The sequence below is a fragment of the Pundamilia nyererei genome, unplaced genomic scaffold (assembly GCF_000239375.1).
Source record: "Pundamilia nyererei isolate P.nyererei 1_Seehausen unplaced genomic scaffold, PunNye1.0 scaffold00008, whole genome shotgun sequence".
In the NCBI taxonomy this organism is placed as follows: Eukaryota; Metazoa; Chordata; class Actinopteri; order Cichliformes; family Cichlidae; genus Pundamilia; species Pundamilia nyererei.
This window is the reverse complement of record NW_005187409.1, coordinates 4,868,667-4,886,665: the sequence shown is the minus strand read 5'-3', so window position 1 is coordinate 4,886,665 and position 17,999 is coordinate 4,868,667. Positions and strand designations below refer to the sequence as shown.

Sequence of the window (17,999 nt, the reverse complement as noted above, 5' to 3'; positions counted from 1 at the left end):
AGAGAACTTTAAGAAATTAATATAGCCACTACAGTGACCATCAAAACGATGAAAAAATATTGCCGTAAACAGTTTATTTTGCGACACCACGAAACAAACGATAGCTAAAATGAAACAATAGACGTTTTTATATCGTCATCCGATATATATCGTTACATCGAACAGCCCTAATCACGACAACACAATCAACTGATGCATCAGGCAACTTGCATGAGAGGAAAGCGCAATAAGGTGACAGAAATAAATTTCCACTAAGGATCATTGCATTTTTGAACATAAGGGAGCCTTAGTTCAGCAAGGTTTCTGTAGATGAACCTGTGAAAGGATTACTTTGGGTAGCTTTTAATCCCAGATCACTCAGGGGGGTCTTTCAATGACAAACTGCAGTTATCACTGTGGATGCTTGATGAATACTGAAGGCCTCAAATGTGGTTATGTGTCTCACCGATTAAGTACTCGTCTTCCAGAGCAAAAGTAGCCAGATCCTGAGGATACTCCACCCACAGAGGTCTGCAATAGACATGAACACAATATTTGCATCTGCATCACAATATACTACACAAATCAGCCACACTGCAATATATTTTTATAACCTGATATATAACCCAAATGAAGGATTTTTTTCTTTCCCGATTTGAAATTCCATTTCTCTTGATTGGGAAAGTAATATTCACCTCTGTCCTACAGCACATTGCAGTAACTACTTGAATACACTGTCTTTTCGTGTGGTATTATGCATCACTCTTATTTATAAACTCTAAAGGCAATCAAATAACTGCCTTAAAATTAGTTGACATATTAGATAAATTTTAAACAGCAGTTTGGTCAAATGAGGCCTCTTCAGAGTACAATTATCTGTGGATAACCTGTATGTATTGACTGTCTAACCAAAATCATCACCTCATGACGGGCTCTCCCGTCACATGTGCGCGGTAGAACAGCTGGTACCAGTAGGGCAGGAGGGTGTAGCGCTGGCGCACGGCTTCACGGATCAGTGCAGTGTTTTCTGGACCAAACAGCCAGGGCTCGCGGCGGGGCGTGTCCAGATGGGCATGGGCTCTATAGAATGGCTGGTAAGCACCCGCCTGGTACCAACGCACAAGCAGTTCAGTGCTGGGAGACTTGAAGAAGCCACCGATGTCAGCTGTGAGACAGAGAGGGACATTATAGCCTCGATTGACAACGCAAAACGGCACGACACAAACTTCTTGAAAAAATCCGTGTTTAGAGCTCAACTGTTAAAGCGGATTTTGTACCAAATCAATATTTATGTGACTGCAGCTGATTTAACATGGGAATATGGGCTCACCATGGTAATGCCTCATGCCCATTTCCATGACAACCTTACCAAACACCCGAGGGATTTGTATATTTGTCAAAACAATTACGTAAAACTGATCTGAATGAATGCATTTTCCCCTTTCAAAATTCAGTCCTGTTTTACTGCTGTGTTCAGGTTCGATGCTGCACACTCACACCTATTTGAAAGCTGCAGTATAGCTAAATATTAAAAGGTAGCAAATAAAGGGTTTTTTAGCATTGTTCTGTTCCACATTTGAGGTTTCATAAAAATCAAGACTTTGTAAGTACTATAAATAAAAAGGAAAGGAAAATCTGAGGACTGATAGAACTAGAAGTGGTGCCTCCAGGTTTGGAAAGTCCCACGCTCAGAGCTTTGATGACTTCTGATCACTTCTCTGGGCCTGGACTATAAACCTCTAGCTGTAATGGTGGTGGTAATTTCAGTCTCCAGTGTGGCAGCAGAGCAGCGTTTCAGCCTTAAGAATTTAGTTAAATCAGGTTCGAACAGTTATCTGACAGAGGGCAAAACATTAAATGAGGCAAAGGGGGGAAAAAACAAAACAAAAAATTTGCAGCAGCATCAAGAGTTGCATTTGGCTCTTGATGCTGAGAATGAAACTGAACACGATGGCCATTGTAAGCTGACCAGAGAACCTAGGAGGGTTGCACTCACCTCCACAGAAAGAGATTCCAACCAGGCCCATACTCAAACACATGGGGATGGATATTTTCAGGTGGTCCCACTCAGCAGCATTATCTCCTGTCCACACAGCACCTAAGAGCCAAAAAATAAACCTTAACACACAAGATAATGCAACACCCAATTCTTTTTGTTATGAAAAGTAAATTGGATTTTATGAGCATTGATAATTTTACTGTCCAAGAGTCGAGGGTCCTTTCATGGCTCAGTCTGAACAAACTTAAAGTGGTGTTTGGTCTAGCCAACGCCAAATGTAAACAAAGAAGACTGCATCCTGTAAACGTCAGCTGTTCGACGTGCGATGCCACGTCTACATTAGAGCAGGCAAGAAAGTAAAGAAAGAAAATGGCTCACCGATGCGCTGAGACCCAGCGAAGAAGGCCCTGGTCAGGACAAATGGTCGTTCAACTCCTCCTGACCGCTGGATCAAACCCTCCGCCGTGGCCATTTGCTGTCGATAATAAAGAGATCGATAAATAAGAGGAAAACGGACTAACATTTACAGTACCGTAAGTTACCAAATACAACTTTAGGATCTCTTATTCCTTTTTAAAGGAGTTTTATTTTCAGTAAGAGGTAATAAAAGGATGCCAACGATTATCTGTCCTCCAACAAAGTAACAAACTCCAAATAATCTATAGGTTCTCTAAAAAAATTATTAATGAGAAAGGTCACAGTGAAATACACTCACCACATATAAACCATACAGGTTGTGTATATCACGATGCTCCCAGGATCCATGCATTGCATCCTTGTGCATAGTGACCTCCGGCCCATTGAAGACTGATGGCTCATTCATGTCGTTCCATGTATACAGGTTCTCCATGGTGCCCTGGAGAGTGAACAGATTAGATTTCATTTTGAGATGAGATTAAACAAATTTATGGAAAATCTATTTATTTATTTTTACTCCTAAAAAGTTCAAGCTTGAATGAATATTCAGTTACAAGCCAACTGTGGAAAGCTCAGGTGGTTCAGTTTCATGTGAGAATATATCAAATAAATTTTGTTTACTAAAACAAAAATGTAACAAAAGCATCATATATCAGTTACACAGGAGTCACGCTGTATCTTCAATAGGTAAACTTTTAGTTGCAGATTAGCAACTTCATGTCTTCAAGGCTCACCTCATACTGATCGTAGGCAAACATGCTGGCCCACCAGGCTCTCATGTCTGCACGAGTGAAGTCTGGATAACTGGCACTTCCTAACAGATGTCATCCAACCCAAGGAAAAACAAAGAGAACAAATATTAGAGAAATATTTTATGTTTGATAAAGAAATACTGATGTGGAGTTCTCACTCTCTTACCAGGCCAGCACCAGCCTTCATAGTCGCCACCATCTTTATTCTTGACATAGAAACCCAGAGTGCGGATTTCATTATGGATCTTGTAGTTGCTGTCTACTTTAATGTGGGGGTCCACAATAGCAACCATCTAGAAAAGTAAAAAAAAAAAAAAAAAAACAAGTGAAGTGAAGTTCTGGCCAGACACCCATCAAACTGTGCATCATATCACTGTGATCGTCATGTTTCCATCTGTACCTTGCGCTTCTTGTCCATGAGACCCTGCAGCATCTCCTTCGGGGTCGCAAACTTGTGCGGATCCCAGGTGAAGTAGCGCTTCCCATCGGTGTGCTCGATATCAAGCCAGATGAAGTCATAGGGGATGTCGTGCTCGTCAAAGCCGGCATCGACCGACTTCACGTCCTCCTGGTCATTGTAATTCCAGCGGCACTGATGGTATCCCAGGGAAGCCAGGGGAGGGAAAGACTGAGTGCCTGATAAACACAAGGAAGAGGCCAGTCAAGAGCTGTTATTCAAAATTGGTAGTTTTATTACTGGCATTAGGCAGTGGATCAATAATATAAAAGATTAATAAAAATTTGACTTGAAATACAATACGTTTGAGCAGACGCTTTCATGAATCACCACTGATTTTAATCACTTCTGTTTAAAATTACCAGCAATCTCAAATAGAGGGAATTTGTGAACCAAATATAATTATTGGGTTCACTGAAAAACTGTCTCAGTATTAATTAATACTCTGCAGATTACAATCAGCTGCTTACCTAGGCTAAAAAAAATGAATCTAATAAACATTATTACAACTAAGGAGAGTGGAATATTTCTTATGAATAAGAGATATCAAAACAAATCTGAATAAATTGGACTGCTCATTTTAAGCTAAAAAAATAAATAAAAATAGCAAAATAGATTGTATCCTTGAATAGTCAGAGTTCAACATAAGATTTTTTTATCGTGTATTGGGCCTTCATACAGCCCAGTAGATTACTGCCTAACTGAAACGAGACGTTTTAGCTCGAGGGTACCACTCCTGTGCTCCCGGCCAGAAGCAATTGCTAACGAACAAGGAAATCCCAACAGGCCCTCGATAAGAACCATTAAAACATTAAGACTATTAAATGAATGCTAGTGGTATTTGTGTATACAACTTTACACAAGAGTCTCAGCAGTATTGACACTTCCTACCTGTAAGAGAGGCGTACTGAGAGAAGACGTCTTTAGGAGTTGGTCCCAGCATAATGAAGACGTCAATGATGCCGCTTTCAGAGATCCAACGCACATCTGTCTGTGGTGTCTCACTGGAGCCCTGAACATAATCTAGCATTTTCCCAAAAACAGTCTGGAAAGAGAGCAGCACGACAAAAGACGCTTTTATATTTTTGATATAATTACTGATGGCTAGAACAAAAAAACAACAACGAAAACTAAATTCACTTTAAGTAACAATCCAGATCAAGACTTCTTGGAGGAAATGACAAACACCCCCCCACATACCTTTCCAGCTGTATTGGAGCTAATATCCACCCAGGTCTCTGCAGCATTAAGCCAGAAGATGCCTGTAGTTCGCTGGGCACTGTGGGCTACCATCACTGGGACAGACCCGTACAAGGCCATAGGGTTATACAGTTCATACTGGAACACATCCAGGTTATAGAGTCGATACGGATCTCCATTACTGGAACACACAAACACAGGCATGCATAAAACATCTGTGCATTTTTCATAATGAAATCTATTCTGCATGTAAAATGCTGGTGGCACTCACTCTGTTGTTTTGAGTCTGAGAGTGTCTGCATGTTCTGGAATACCATAAACATGCTCGACTCCTGGCAGTGAGAAATCTAAACTAACAGCAGATGGACCTGAGGAGCAAACACATCCAACATCAGTCAAAGAGAACACCTTTTCACCACCTAGCAAACCCGAACACACACACACACTGACATGCAGACATTATGATACAGATACTAAATCACGAGTAGGATTTACCATTAGGTTTGCTGTCTGTGTGCGATTTAAATGTTTCTTCCCACATCCCGTCTTCTACTTTCTCTTCCTCTTCCTTTGTTGTCTGTTAGCCAAACAGGGGAAATAGTCACGTTACTCAGATCTAGCTGAGATGCAGCAGTGAAATGGTGGTTTTAAATCAAGAGAATCCACTCTCTGAAAGAGAGTGGATTTTATTGTGCAGTACCTCTGCTTGGTTTGCTGGATCAGCCTCCTCCTTCTTCTCAGCCTCTGGGTCTGCCTGACTGCTCATGGCATAAAGAACAACGCGAGGAGGGGTATGGGGAAAAAGAAAGGCGTGTTACTTTGGCAAAGTCAGGCCATCTTGATGATATTGTGATGGTGGTAATATATGGGATAATTAAACTATGATTCAAGGAAGGGGACATACAAACACAAGTTGGTGATTGCCCCGCTGTCACCACACTGACATCTGACCATATCTACCATTAATTACTGTAATGACAAAAGGGACTGAGCAACTCCCTGCCTTGTGGCTATTTCAAGCTACACATTATAGTACAGGAGCTCCAGAGGCTGTAGCACGTAACACCCAAAGGACTTGTACCCAGTGGATCAGGCATAAACTGAAAGTAACCAAGAGTAAGCCACTAAAAGACCCTTCACACATTTGCGACAAAGTTTTGAAATGAATTGCAGTGATATACATGCCAGGGATAAGTGTAAACAACAGCTTGTCTTAAAACCCTGTTAATGCAGACAGCAAGCACTGTATTGTTGGTTAAAATAGCTCCAATGCCAGTTCTTACACCAAGAACACGCACAACTACAAACTGAAATATAACCACAAAGAGAGATGTTGCTGTTGGGTTTGGGAATTGAGGTAATGCCTGAGAACTAAGAGGCAGGACACAGACTACATGCACTGTCTCCCACTGACTTTGTGGCAGGAGAAGTTAGGGGGTGTTTGTGAGTTTATGCATGATCTTACATTAACGTATACATATTTTATATGCAGATAAACGTAACTCCATTGTCTTGGACTCTATTTGGTGATGTTAGTCATTATTATGCTCTGCAGCCTAGATGGGCTCAGTGTAGCAACTGGTGAACCTGGAACTTGCTAGACCACCATTAAGCGCTGCAACCTGTGGCTGCAGAAACACTTCAAGTTCTGTTGAAGTCTACAGTCAATTGCTTACATTTTGGTCACGCTAAGTGTCAGGAAGGAGGGTTACCTCCATCCACAATCATCCACCTCTCTCTAACCAAATCTGGTTTCAAAACACCAAGATGGTGACAGCATCTAGGGCTGTGCGATATGACCAAAATCTCATATCCCGATAGAAGAATTCTATCGTCCGATAACGATATAAATCGCAAAAATGTAACATTTTCTGTAAATTCTGTGAATCTCGGGCAGCTCGACTTGCGTGAAGTGTTTCCAGCTGCGCATCATGTAGCTGGAGTCGAGTGTTTTAACCGATGCATGAAACTATACATTTTTAGACATAAGTTGTAACAGCCGCCGTTTTCTTTGTGAGTATTTATTACACGGCATGCTGCGGGGAAAAGCCTGTTCTAACATTTGAGTCTAAGGTTTATTTTTTAGCACCTGGCGGCTCTTTTTTCATTCTCACCCGTAAATAATCTGCTCCTTCACGTGATTCAGTTTATTTTGAAAAGTCTCAACAGGATCTTGAGCTTTATTGTGAAAGGTTTATGTGGAATATAAACAAGCGGACACTTGATGCTGTTACCGTCGTTGTTGCTAACGACAACGCATAAAAACAGCCGCTTGTCCGTCCGTAGTGTGGTTATATAAAATATAAGAGAAAGAGAGAACTTTAAGAAATTAATATAAACACTACAGTGACCATCAAAACGATGAAAAAATATTGCCGTAAACAGTTTATTTTGCGACACCACGAAACAAACTATAGCTAAAATGAAACGATAGATGTTTTTAATATCGTCATCCGATATATATCGTTATATCGAACAGCCCTAACAGCATCTCAGTGATTTATAAAACATCATACTATCCCTCTCTTTTATACTATGTATGACAGCAACATAATCTCTGGTAGATATAAAATAAGTTTGTGGGAAACCCTGGTGTGTGTGTAATGCCACATCATAGCTCTTATCTGGACCTTAACATTATTTCTGCACTTAGCTCTGACCATAAATTAAGCAAGAGTGAAAATTTGAATCATTCATTCAAAAGAACAGATTGAGAAATCCAGTCAGTCATGCAGTTGCGGTGTTAGATGAATTTATCAGACGAGCTGCTAGAGCAATACTAAAGGAGTACAGTTAATCAAACGTTGATCTGACAAAACATTGGTTTACGCAGACAGTAACTAAAAGGCCTAAAGCAGACTCTGCCAGATAATCTCTCTGGGTCTTCTGATGGTCATTGTAAAGACGGTCTATCACAGCTATGCTAACAGGAAGGGCTGGAATGATCCCTTAATCAAAATAAAAATCAAACAACACCATGCACACACTCACCCACACCCTCTCTCTCCGTCACATTTATTTGAGGGTAAATACAGCAGTTGATATGATGTGTGGCCCTAAATTTCATGTCACTACTGGCAGCATTAGCACATGGGACAGAATACACACAAATCTTAAGGGTCTTTACCTAGAGAATACCCTCTTGATATTATCCCACACGCTAGCCACTGTGCTAGTTACTTTATAGGAGAAACTAGGATGATAGGGGAGAAGAGGACAGAACAACGAGTCAGAGACAATACTCAAAAAAAACAAACCATATCATGGGAACAAAAACAGAAATCATCCACGGAGTGACGACGTGGATTCAAAGAGAGGGCTGGCATTTGTAAATGTGTGTGCATGCGTGGGTTTCTCACGTGTCCTTGCGCATCCTCAGGTGCTCAAAGGCCAGCAGGCCGCGTGAGTTCAGAGACATCAGCACGTCGCTTCCTTCCATGATGTCCAGTCGGAAGGGCCGGGCGCTAATAATGACTCTCTGAGACTCCACCCCCAGGGACAGCACCACACCATTCTCGTCCTGAGACAACACAGATAGGCTGAAAGGAAAAAGAGAGAGAGGGAAATGTGAAGTGAGGATTTAGTTTTGATGAAGAAATGCAAGGTCAGGAACTTAAATTGAATAGTTTTTATTATCATCTCATTAATCATAACTTTACACTTATATAAGCTGTAAGACAGAGAAGAAATTATCTGAAACAGTTTCAAGTTTTTGTTTTACTGGAACAATTTCTATTCAAAATTTCAGTTCTCACTCACCTGACACCTTCACAGTCAGGAGGTGCAGAGAAGCCATGAACCATATGATGGGTTTTCTTTCATTTAACAAGGAAAATCTGAGAGATTCTTCATCTTATAATTCCTAAGTGACATCTGAGTGTGTGTTGCTTTGTTTGAGGCATCTCTTTTATTAACGGATCTTTGTCAAAGTAGAAATGTCAGAATTCACACCCTCACTTTACCTAACCTTTAAAAAAGCTGATGTTATCATGAAATATTTTCTGTTGCTCTGCCTATTTAAAGATCCTTTGAAATAAGTATCCCTCCTGTTCTTGTCTTTTCGGCTTGACTCCCAACATCAAAACCTCCACCCACCCATGAAACCCTCACAGGACACTCACGGCTCTGTGGTAGGCTCCCTGATGAGCACGTCTGGGACTTCATAGCGAGGTTTCAGAGGCTTAAGCTCGTTAATCTTCACCCTCGTTATGTTTCCCTGGAGGCGGTAGAGCTCGAGCAACAGACGCACCTGCGACACAAACACAAAGTGAGAATGAGAACAGTGAGAAGCAAAGGCAGGTGCCTCATTTTCTACAAACACAGCATAGGAAAACACTGGGTTTAGCAATGGGTCACTATGATTTCACATAACAAAGAGGTTACCCTGGAAAATGGGATTAACATTTTTTATTTCAGCTGATAGTTCCAAAACATAAAAACAAGGGAAAAGTGATTTTTTTAGCCTAATAATTCAGTTATTAATGCAATAAATAAAGATAAAAGCAATAAAAACAAGTAAAAAAAGAAATAGAGAAATCATATTTTACAGATTGTGCAAATGTTTGTTGTCCCCTTTCTGTAATCTACCTTGTTGTTGTCATTGATGAGCTGCAGGGTGAGTCTGGTGTTGGTCAGCTCCATGGTCTCCAGCAGGGCTCGATAAGGAGACTCTCCAGGCTTCAAAGCTCGCTGACGCCTGTTTAACATTTCAAACCAAGAGCCGACACCAGTTATAAACCTCTGCAATTATGTGCCGCTTTATTCATGAGAAGTTTGTCTTTTGGGAACTCACTTGCAGAAAGCACTCTGCTCACAGGTCTTGAAATTGCCTTTGTCCACAGCCCAAGTCCCGCTGAGGCACAAAGCCAGCCCGACTACCAAGAGAGGCGCCATCCTGTAATGGGAAGCAAAGACAAGAACATTAGCTTCAGCGTGCAATCACATTTGGATGCAACGCCTGGCAGAGCTAACCAAACTACAGTACAGGAGTTGGGTAACAGACAGCACACACAGACGGACTTTGGTCTCTATGGTGCTAAAACGATGAAAAATAGCGCCAGAAAATGTGACAGGCAGCTATACAATTACCCATTTCCTCACCCAGCACACAGTGCGCATATTAACAAGAAGCACCCCATTGTCCTCACCTCAGACGCTGGTCCTGCAATTAAAGGCTCATTCCCAGCCCTACTGTAAAAATCCCGATGAGGGGATGTGTTCAGACTGCCGACAAGGAAAAGAGGCAGTAAAAGCTAACGCAATCAGCTAAGCGGGCTAGCTAGAGAGTGCTCAAGACGGAAAAAACACAACAGGAAACCGCTAAGAATTTTTAATTTAACATTAAATAAACGTCTACGTTTTTACACACGCACTAATGCACCCGTTGTCTGACAGCAGTGTTATCGTTAAGCAATCCGGATCAAGATAAGGTGCTAACCTTACTAAGAGCCAGCCTGTCAAGTCGCTAATCCAATTCAATTCAATTGAGGGGGATATCGAATTTTTCCCGCATTAATTTTCCGACTTTGCGGCAGTTAAACCCCGAAACAGTGAGTTTGCTTTCACGCTTATACGATGTGCAACTACGATGATAAACTCTGTCCTCCTGCGCACTGATAATATTTCGAAAAAAAGAATAAATTGGCGATGAAACAACGGAACTGCTTTGTCCTACCTTGCAGTGAAGGTGGCCATCTTGATTATGCGGCCTCTTGACTCCGCCCCCAATCACTCCGCAACAAAGATCGTTAAGAAATAGGATACTCAGCAACTGCGCTAATATTTACGCGTGTTTTTCAAATAGCAGGTCAATATGTGGCGGTTAACACTGTAAAGAGTATTTTTTTTTTATCTTTATGTTATTTTTCTGGCTGTAAAGAGAGGATGAACGTATGAATGTATCCTCTCAGGCACGGACACGTCATCGCCAGGCTCCAGTCAGTGAAGTGCACACATGGGAGTCTTTGTCCCACCGGATTCATTTCCAGCCAATCCGATGCGTGCAACTGTACTACAGCCGTGCTATAAATCATAACGATCAGCAGATGTATACACACACACACACACACACGGAACACAAATGGACGTAATCGCCTTAAAGATCAATGCTCGTCCATGATTTAGGCGTGTTTTCCCCTCTGGACCTCATGTCAGTGGTCCGGTTTTTTCTTCTATCGGCTGCTCCCTTTCGGGATCGCCACAGATTATCAGCCTCCATCCTCAGCATGTAATCCTTCCCTACATCCATGAATCTTCACTATGGTCTCTATCTTTAACTTCCTTTGCTCAATACATTCCCTCTGCGACAAACTATCTCACCCTTTTAATCTCCATAGAGCTGTTCCTCTGATCTACTCACTTCTAATTTTGTCCATCCTGATCACCCCTCATGGAAATCTTATCATCTACCACCTCCAGCTCCACCGCCTCTGTCTTTTTTGCGATCTCACTACCATCTTGTAAACTTTCCCTTTCACTCTTTCTGTCATCCTTCTGCCACAAATCTGTCTTTTCTTCTCTTGTGCACTGCCCATTGCTTTGGATGGTTTAGCCCAGGTGTTTAAACTCATCCACCTTGATCACTCCACCTGTCTCCCTCCCATTCACACACACACACGCACACACACACACACACACACACTGGCTAGCTTCCACTGACTACCTCCACTTCATCCACCTTTTCTTTTTTGTGAAATACAGATTATCTGTAAGTTGTAGAGTCAAAGTTATTCAAAGACAACTTTAAGACTATTGTAAAGTCCAGGATTGATGATTTGATAATCGTCTTTTTGTTTTACCTTATTTAGAGTGTCTTAACCTTTCTTTGCAAGTTTTTTTGTTCTTTTTTGACATTTAATCAAAATTAGCGAAGCTCAAACACAAAAAGAGCCTGTAAACTGTTAATAATACAACTTTCTGACGATCACATCAACGAGGAACCCTCAAGTTAAGTCAAATTCTGGAACAAAAGGTTTATTTTTTGAAAAGTAGCTGAAAGAAGAGGTCGTGTACACAACAAGAAAGCAAAGTTGTGTTTCCATTATAGAACACAAACAATGTGAAAATTATACAAAACAGTCTGTAAATGATTTAGCAGTTAATGTATTTTTGGAACCAAAATGACACATTAAAACACATTACATCCCAGATTCTGTATGCACACTATGTACACATGTGCCATTTGTGTTTCTCACCAGTTAGAAATGTATCAAGTCTAAAAACGGTACAAAAAGGTATGCACGCGCACAAGCCTCTACTGATATGGTAGTGAACTACAGTGACTGAAACTCTGGGGTCCGCTCTTGGACCGTAACACAGTAATCCCTCCATTTTACAGTCTATTTATTCCCCGTCACTCCTCAGAGCTGGAATCGCCAGCACAGGTGCCCCAGTCTGTCAATGTTTTTATGTAGCACGCTGTGGATCGGCGCCACGTATCTTGCCACGTCGCCGTCCCGTGAGAAATCTCTGCAGAACATGCCCTTCTCCGAGCTGAAGACAAACTTCTGGGGCATGGGCCCATTCCCCCTTACGTACTCCCACACAGCCAGCAGCAGCAGCCTCACCTCGAAGGGAGTCAGGTGAGGGAAAGCTTCGTGGACGTTGGCCAGGACGGGTGGCAGGAGCTGGCCTTCTCCCATGCAGGACACCAAGAGGCAGGAAGCCTGGAGGTGCCATGGGGAGTCTGTGGATGATGCCTCGCGAGATGCCTCCCAGTGGGCCAACAGAGTGGCCAGGAGGCCTCGGAGCACCGCTGAGCAGTAGCAGAGAGCCGGTCGTCCAGCTGCAACGACCTGAAGCAGAGGGAAGAGCACAGGGTGGGCCTCAAAGCAGCGCCGAATGTGGATGTCTCTCTCCACTGTGGTGCGGGCGTGCTCTTCTGGGGGCCAGGATAACTCGCTATTGGCCACGTCGGGACAGACGTTTTCCACTATTGTGACTGCAACAACCTTGGCTGCCTCCGCGTTGATGGGTGGCGGCTCATCGGGGTCAGACGGTGATCGTGAGCCGTTCAGACCGGAGGAGCTGCAACACTTGACAATAACTGCCAGCAGAATCTGAATGTTCTACAGAGAAAAGAGGACGAAAACATGCACATTATTACGGATTTATTTCCTCTGTTTGAACATTTCATAGGAGTCACATGGACGAATAATTTTTATGCACGACTTACAGTAAAAATACATTAAAAAAACCCACTTCCTTAGTCTATTTATAGTTTTAACTGCTCTGCAATCTTTAAACACTCACCTGTATGACTAAGGATGGATCAGGCAGCTGTATGCTGGTGCGAGCCTTTAGTCCCTTGCCAATCACACCTGCGTGAAACACAGACCACACACTACTTGAAAAATTAACGGTGGTACCAAACCGACAGTTGACGTCCAGCAAAGAGGCTCCAACATCAGGCGACACAGATGGGGAAGTCACAGGGGCGCCAGACATGTCTGCGATCTGCCCTCCAAATAGGTCAGTGTTGCCTTTATGTAGCGCTCCTTCGACCAGCTGCTGAAGCACTGATTTGAGCGTAAGAGGAGAGTATGCGGCAAAACGGGACAGTAGAAGAACGGAGCAGTTCACTGCTTCACCTGCCTGCCCTCCATCTCTCCCTGCCTTCCCTCCTTCTCCTCTCCTTCGCAGAGCCTGGAAGAAATGAGTGACGGCAGCGCGAGAGAGTTGGAGCAGCTGTGCTGGGGAGCAGGTGCGAGGGAGCGGGCTGCAGGACAGGAGGCGTACTGCAGCGTGAGATACAGCTGGGTCACCGTGGAGAAGAAGTGGGCAGAAATCATGGAGGTGTCCTGAGACCGCCGAGCCCACCTGGACCACCATGGAGGACTGAGCACCTGTTGCTCCTCTTCTCTCCTCGTCCTGACTCTGGATGGCTGCAGCCAGGTTGAGCAGCAGCTGCCTAAGCTGCCGAGGCCCCAGAGTGTGCGTGTGGATCTGCGCCACGCTACGTGCAATGGCAGCAGGAATGAGGCCTGCCATGCAAGAGGAGAGCGTGGTGTGGAGCTGCCAGGCCAGAGCCAACTCCTCTGGATTGCGGGCCTGAGTGAGCAGCTGGCAGAGGGCCTCAGTTGCTGTGCTGGGACCCCCATAAACTGAGAGCAGACATAGCAGCTGGTGCAGCCAGAGATGACGCTTCCTCTCCAGTCGCAGCGTCTCAGCACACAGCTGACCAATGTGAGACTGCAGCTCCTCCAAGAACGGGATGACCCTCTGGGGCTGTGAGGAAGCAGAGTGATGGGGGTTGACCTCAACTCCATCAGTGCGGTTGAATACTAACTTGTGGAGATGCAGGAGCAGCATCTGCAGGAGGCGGTCGCAACCTTCTCGGACTCCTTCGTGAGGTGAGGGAGTTGGGCCTGAGATAATGACTGAAGCTGGGGTTGCAGTGTCTGCCAGAAATCGGAGGACCCGGGCGCCTCCCGAAGGGCTCTGGCTAATGAGATGCACAACCAGGCCCAGCATGTTATCCAGTTCCTCTCTGGGGAGGCCCTGCAGCACGGCCTGTAGTTGGAGCAGGACAGGGGGGCGCAACAACTCGACGAGCTCTGCAGACACAGGACCAAAAAGGTTTGGGGACATTGCTGCCAGCTGCAGGAGAAACGGCACCGCAGCACGACGAAGCTGAGGGGAGCTTTCCCAGGATGTTGAAGATGAGGTTGGAGATAGAGGGCTCGACGGATTGAGACTCTCCTGGAACATCCTCAGCAGCTCTTTCCGGATGCTGTCGGAGTGGTGAGCGGCGAGGTGTCCAAGGATTCCCACCACTGAGCCGATCTTTGGCACTCTGCTGCCTTTATCCACTCCCATTACAAGCAGCCCTTGGTCCTTAGCACCATGAGAGCAGAAGTCCTTCAGTCCACATGCCATTACTCGGCTGATGATGGTACCGGGGAAGGCAGACCCAATGTGAGCCACCACCCAGTCAAAATGAGGGGAGTGCTGAACTGAAGTGTCCAAAAGAGCATCGACACAGGCATCGGGGCACCAGGCCAGCATTGCAGCCAGACACTGAGAGTAGGCTTCCATGAGAGATCGAGTGGCAGCACAAGACATCCAGAGCTGAAGCAGCTCATTGAGGCTGGAGGAGTGGGGGGCAACACGGCGCCCAGCATGCTTGCTGCTCAGCTGGCCCAGTAAATCCACAGCCCAGGTGGACACTAGAGGGGCCCAGGCTCGGGGGTTGAGACGGATGAACTCTGACAGTACGGCGTGAATCTCCTACAGACAAAAGAAATAATAAAACAAATTTACCTTTAAAAATCTTTTTTAGCTTCAATATGTGCATATTTATTTTATGATGGTGTATTTTTGTAGTCACACCTGTATGATGTCCTCCAGGTTGGAGCTGACCCCAGTGCTGGCATTACTCTCCGTCTCTAGGTTGTGCAGGAAGGCGGACACATGCTCATCATACACGCCTCGCAGATGCTCCAAGACCGCCCCACGACAGGCCGGGACTGAGCGCAGCAGGCGCACAGCGCAGCGAGCATGTTCTCGGACGCTAAGCTTCCGGCCCTGAACGGTGTCAACGCCACTGATGAAGGACTTGATCTCCTGAGACAGTTCCTGGGTACTAGAGAAGGAGAAAGTAGACATGAGGAAAGTGAGTGGTGTCTCACCAACAAGCTAAAAATGATAAGGACGGCCATAATGATCTAAGAATACATCACTGCTAACATATTCTGTGTGAATATATGAAGAAGTTGTGAACAACACCCATTAAGGCCTTACAGAACCAAAAGTGACATCCTGTGACAAAACTTCCTTCCACAACATATATAAGAACTACAAGTGGCAAAGCTAGCAAGTAACATTTATTAAAATGTAGAAGCTTGGGCTTTTGATTTAAGCTCAACTACGTGTGGAGAACTGACCAATGACAACACTGAAGAAATGCCAGTATGTCCTGCTGTTCTTTGTTTTATAACATTATGAACAAATTATGTTCAAGTCAAACAAAACTATTAGTTGATGGTCGTCAGTTTGGGCTTTTGTAGGCATTCACTTGTTATTTTATGAGCTCTAGATTAAAAATCGAGATTCTAAATCTGGATCTGGATTTTTTTTTAATGTTTAAAATAATATTGATTATGTGATGATCAAAATAACAATAATTTCTATCTTTAATTTGTTAGTATTCTCTTTGTCCTAAAAGTAGAATTTAATAAATATAATGAAACCAAGAAGTGTCCAGGTTTACAGCGTTAACAACATTAGTTGGCCAAGTATCAGTCACGTGCCATCCAACATACTTTAGACTGTGGTCCCATTTTAACTATATGTGAACCATTCAAGCTTATATGGCCCAATCTGAGCCCTTGTTGAGGTTATATTGATCATAACTCTTCTGATAATTATTTCATCAATTAATTAATTGATTAGTCATTTAAAAGAAAAGACAGCCAAAGAACTGTTGTCACATCAAGGAAAAAACACTTAACTATTACTAGAAAAGCAGCAGATTAATTTTGATCCAGTGAAGTAATCTTTTTTTTTAACCTTGCACAGAAAGTATTCGTAATGAAAAATATTTTGTTATTTCACTGATAAGTAAAAACATAAGCTTGATACGACTTTAAACTAATCAAAGTGATCAAATCAAATTTAGGTGTTTACTGTGTTTTGTCTTCTTTAAGGTGAAAGCATGCACTCTAGGATTAAAGCACTAACTTCTAATCATGCACAGAAATATAAATGTATGCCCCACTGCTCTTCATACAGTTAACCCCGAGCAGGAGACGTGTGCTGTGGGACTTAATCTTGCGGATTGACTTCTTGTGTCATATCTGCCACTCACCTCAGGGCAGTCTGCGGTGTGTGAGTGTGTGAGCTCTGCATCGCTTTCAGCGGGCTCCCGTCAAACACCACAGACATCGCTCGGTCGGTAAACATCAAAACATCACAGCGAATCCACCTCTCGGCCGTGGGGCTTCGACTTGAGCGATTATGGCAGCTTTTTTGTTGCCTTCGCAACCAAATTTCAGGACAAAATACAACGAAAGGGCGCTCCGAAGCCGGAAGTTGGGAGTTCTTCGCTGTTAGAAAAAGGAAACGTCAAGCGGACCGCGGAAGTCTTTGGCGACACCCAGTGGTCATGTCTATTTCTGCTACTGCTGCTGTCTACTCGACAGAGATAAGGCAAAGAAAAATCAAATTAGCTCGCCTGATTATTACATAGTACGTTACGGAGCCCCGCAAGGGACATGGGAGAGAAAAAAATGAAGGAAAAGTTCATCATCAAAAAAACAAACAAACAAAAAAAAACCAAATTAATAACATTAACTTTTAAAATGATACATATTAATTCTGTGTCCTTTATTATGTGTTTCAGTACTGACTTAATTATCTAACTTTACTAATGGAATACAAGGTTTTAAGCAGAGATATTTAAAATGATAATAATAATAATACAAAACTGAGAAAAAATTGTGGTATTTATTCTCCAGTTGTGCCGAATATACAGTGAAATATTCATTACAAACACATTAGTCAACATCAGCCGCTGCCAGCAGTTAATGTTTTCCTATTTGCTGATATTCGGATATCAACCTATAGGAGCATTATTGCTACTTTTTAAATTTCATTCCCTGTCATTCCACTTATTTAGATGACTTCTATGATCCTGGTTTTCAATTCATGTTGAATTTAAATTTAACACAGGCCACTCCAGGTGGGGTGAAGTTCATCAGGGGAGAAAATTATATTGAATAAGGATGATTTTTGTAGTTAAAATAAATAAAAAAGAGTTCCGTGATGCTGCCAAAGTTTTCACAGGGTGACAGGCAGTGCAGTGAAAATGTATTTGCTCCCTTCCTAATTTCTTTTTGCATATGGGCATAAATGTTGCGGATCATCCAATAAATTTTGATATTAAATAATAAATAAGTACCCAAATTAATTCAAAATGCAGTTTGGAAATTAAGATTTGATTTAATGGCATAAAAAGTCTACCTGGCCCTCTGCGAAAAAGTAATTGCTCCTTTCAAAAAGTAGCACATCATCCCACCATCTAAAGAAACCTATGAACGTGTGAGAAGCGGTCAGTGACATCTATCAGTCTGGAACCGGTTAAGAGCCATTTTAAAGCTTTGGGACTGCAGTGAACCACGTTGAGAGACATTATCCATAAATGGAGAAAACAGCACAACTAGCACCACTGACGAACAGTGGGCTGTGAGGTCAGTTC

General features: G+C 43.2%; 2 protein-coding genes across 2 annotated transcripts in view; both read right to left on the bottom strand.

Moving 5' to 3' along the window:
* The window catches only part of ganabb (glucosidase II alpha subunit b), a 12,803-nt gene extending 2,244 nt beyond the window's left edge, over window positions 1-10,559 (bottom strand). Inside the window, exons 1-19 of the mRNA XM_005723213.1 lie at window positions 10,479-10,559; window positions 9,597-9,698; window positions 9,392-9,500; window positions 8,926-9,053; window positions 8,164-8,343; window positions 7,932-7,997; window positions 5,505-5,562; window positions 5,300-5,381; window positions 5,076-5,172; window positions 4,805-4,985; window positions 4,496-4,649; window positions 3,548-3,783; window positions 3,314-3,440; window positions 3,130-3,209; window positions 2,694-2,834; window positions 2,357-2,453; window positions 1,976-2,077; window positions 901-1,144; window positions 446-510 (exon numbers count right to left, since the gene is read on the bottom strand). Coding sequence (XP_005723270.1) covers window positions 446-510; window positions 901-1,144; window positions 1,976-2,077; window positions 2,357-2,453; window positions 2,694-2,834; window positions 3,130-3,209; window positions 3,314-3,440; window positions 3,548-3,783; window positions 4,496-4,649; window positions 4,805-4,985; window positions 5,076-5,172; window positions 5,300-5,381; window positions 5,505-5,562; window positions 7,932-7,997; window positions 8,164-8,343; window positions 8,926-9,053; window positions 9,392-9,500; window positions 9,597-9,698; window positions 10,479-10,498 — 2,269 coding nt within the window. The 5' untranslated portion in view covers window positions 10,499-10,559. The remainder of the gene's footprint in view (window positions 1-445; window positions 511-900; window positions 1,145-1,975; window positions 2,078-2,356; window positions 2,454-2,693; window positions 2,835-3,129; window positions 3,210-3,313; window positions 3,441-3,547; window positions 3,784-4,495; window positions 4,650-4,804; window positions 4,986-5,075; window positions 5,173-5,299; window positions 5,382-5,504; window positions 5,563-7,931; window positions 7,998-8,163; window positions 8,344-8,925; window positions 9,054-9,391; window positions 9,501-9,596; window positions 9,699-10,478) is intronic.
* Window positions 10,560-11,750: 1,191 nt separating this feature from the next.
* ints5 (integrator complex subunit 5) lies at window positions 11,751-16,903 on the bottom strand. Its single transcript, XM_005723084.1, has 4 exons — window positions 16,611-16,903; window positions 15,134-15,386; window positions 13,055-15,031; window positions 11,751-12,870 (listed from the first exon to the last, which is right to left on the bottom strand). Exons 1-4 carry the CDS (start codon window positions 16,703-16,705, stop codon window positions 12,163-12,165), a joined length of 3,033 nt encoding a protein of 1,010 aa, XP_005723141.1. The 5' UTR covers window positions 16,706-16,903; the 3' UTR covers window positions 11,751-12,162.
* Window positions 16,904-17,999: the final 1,096 nt, after the last annotated feature.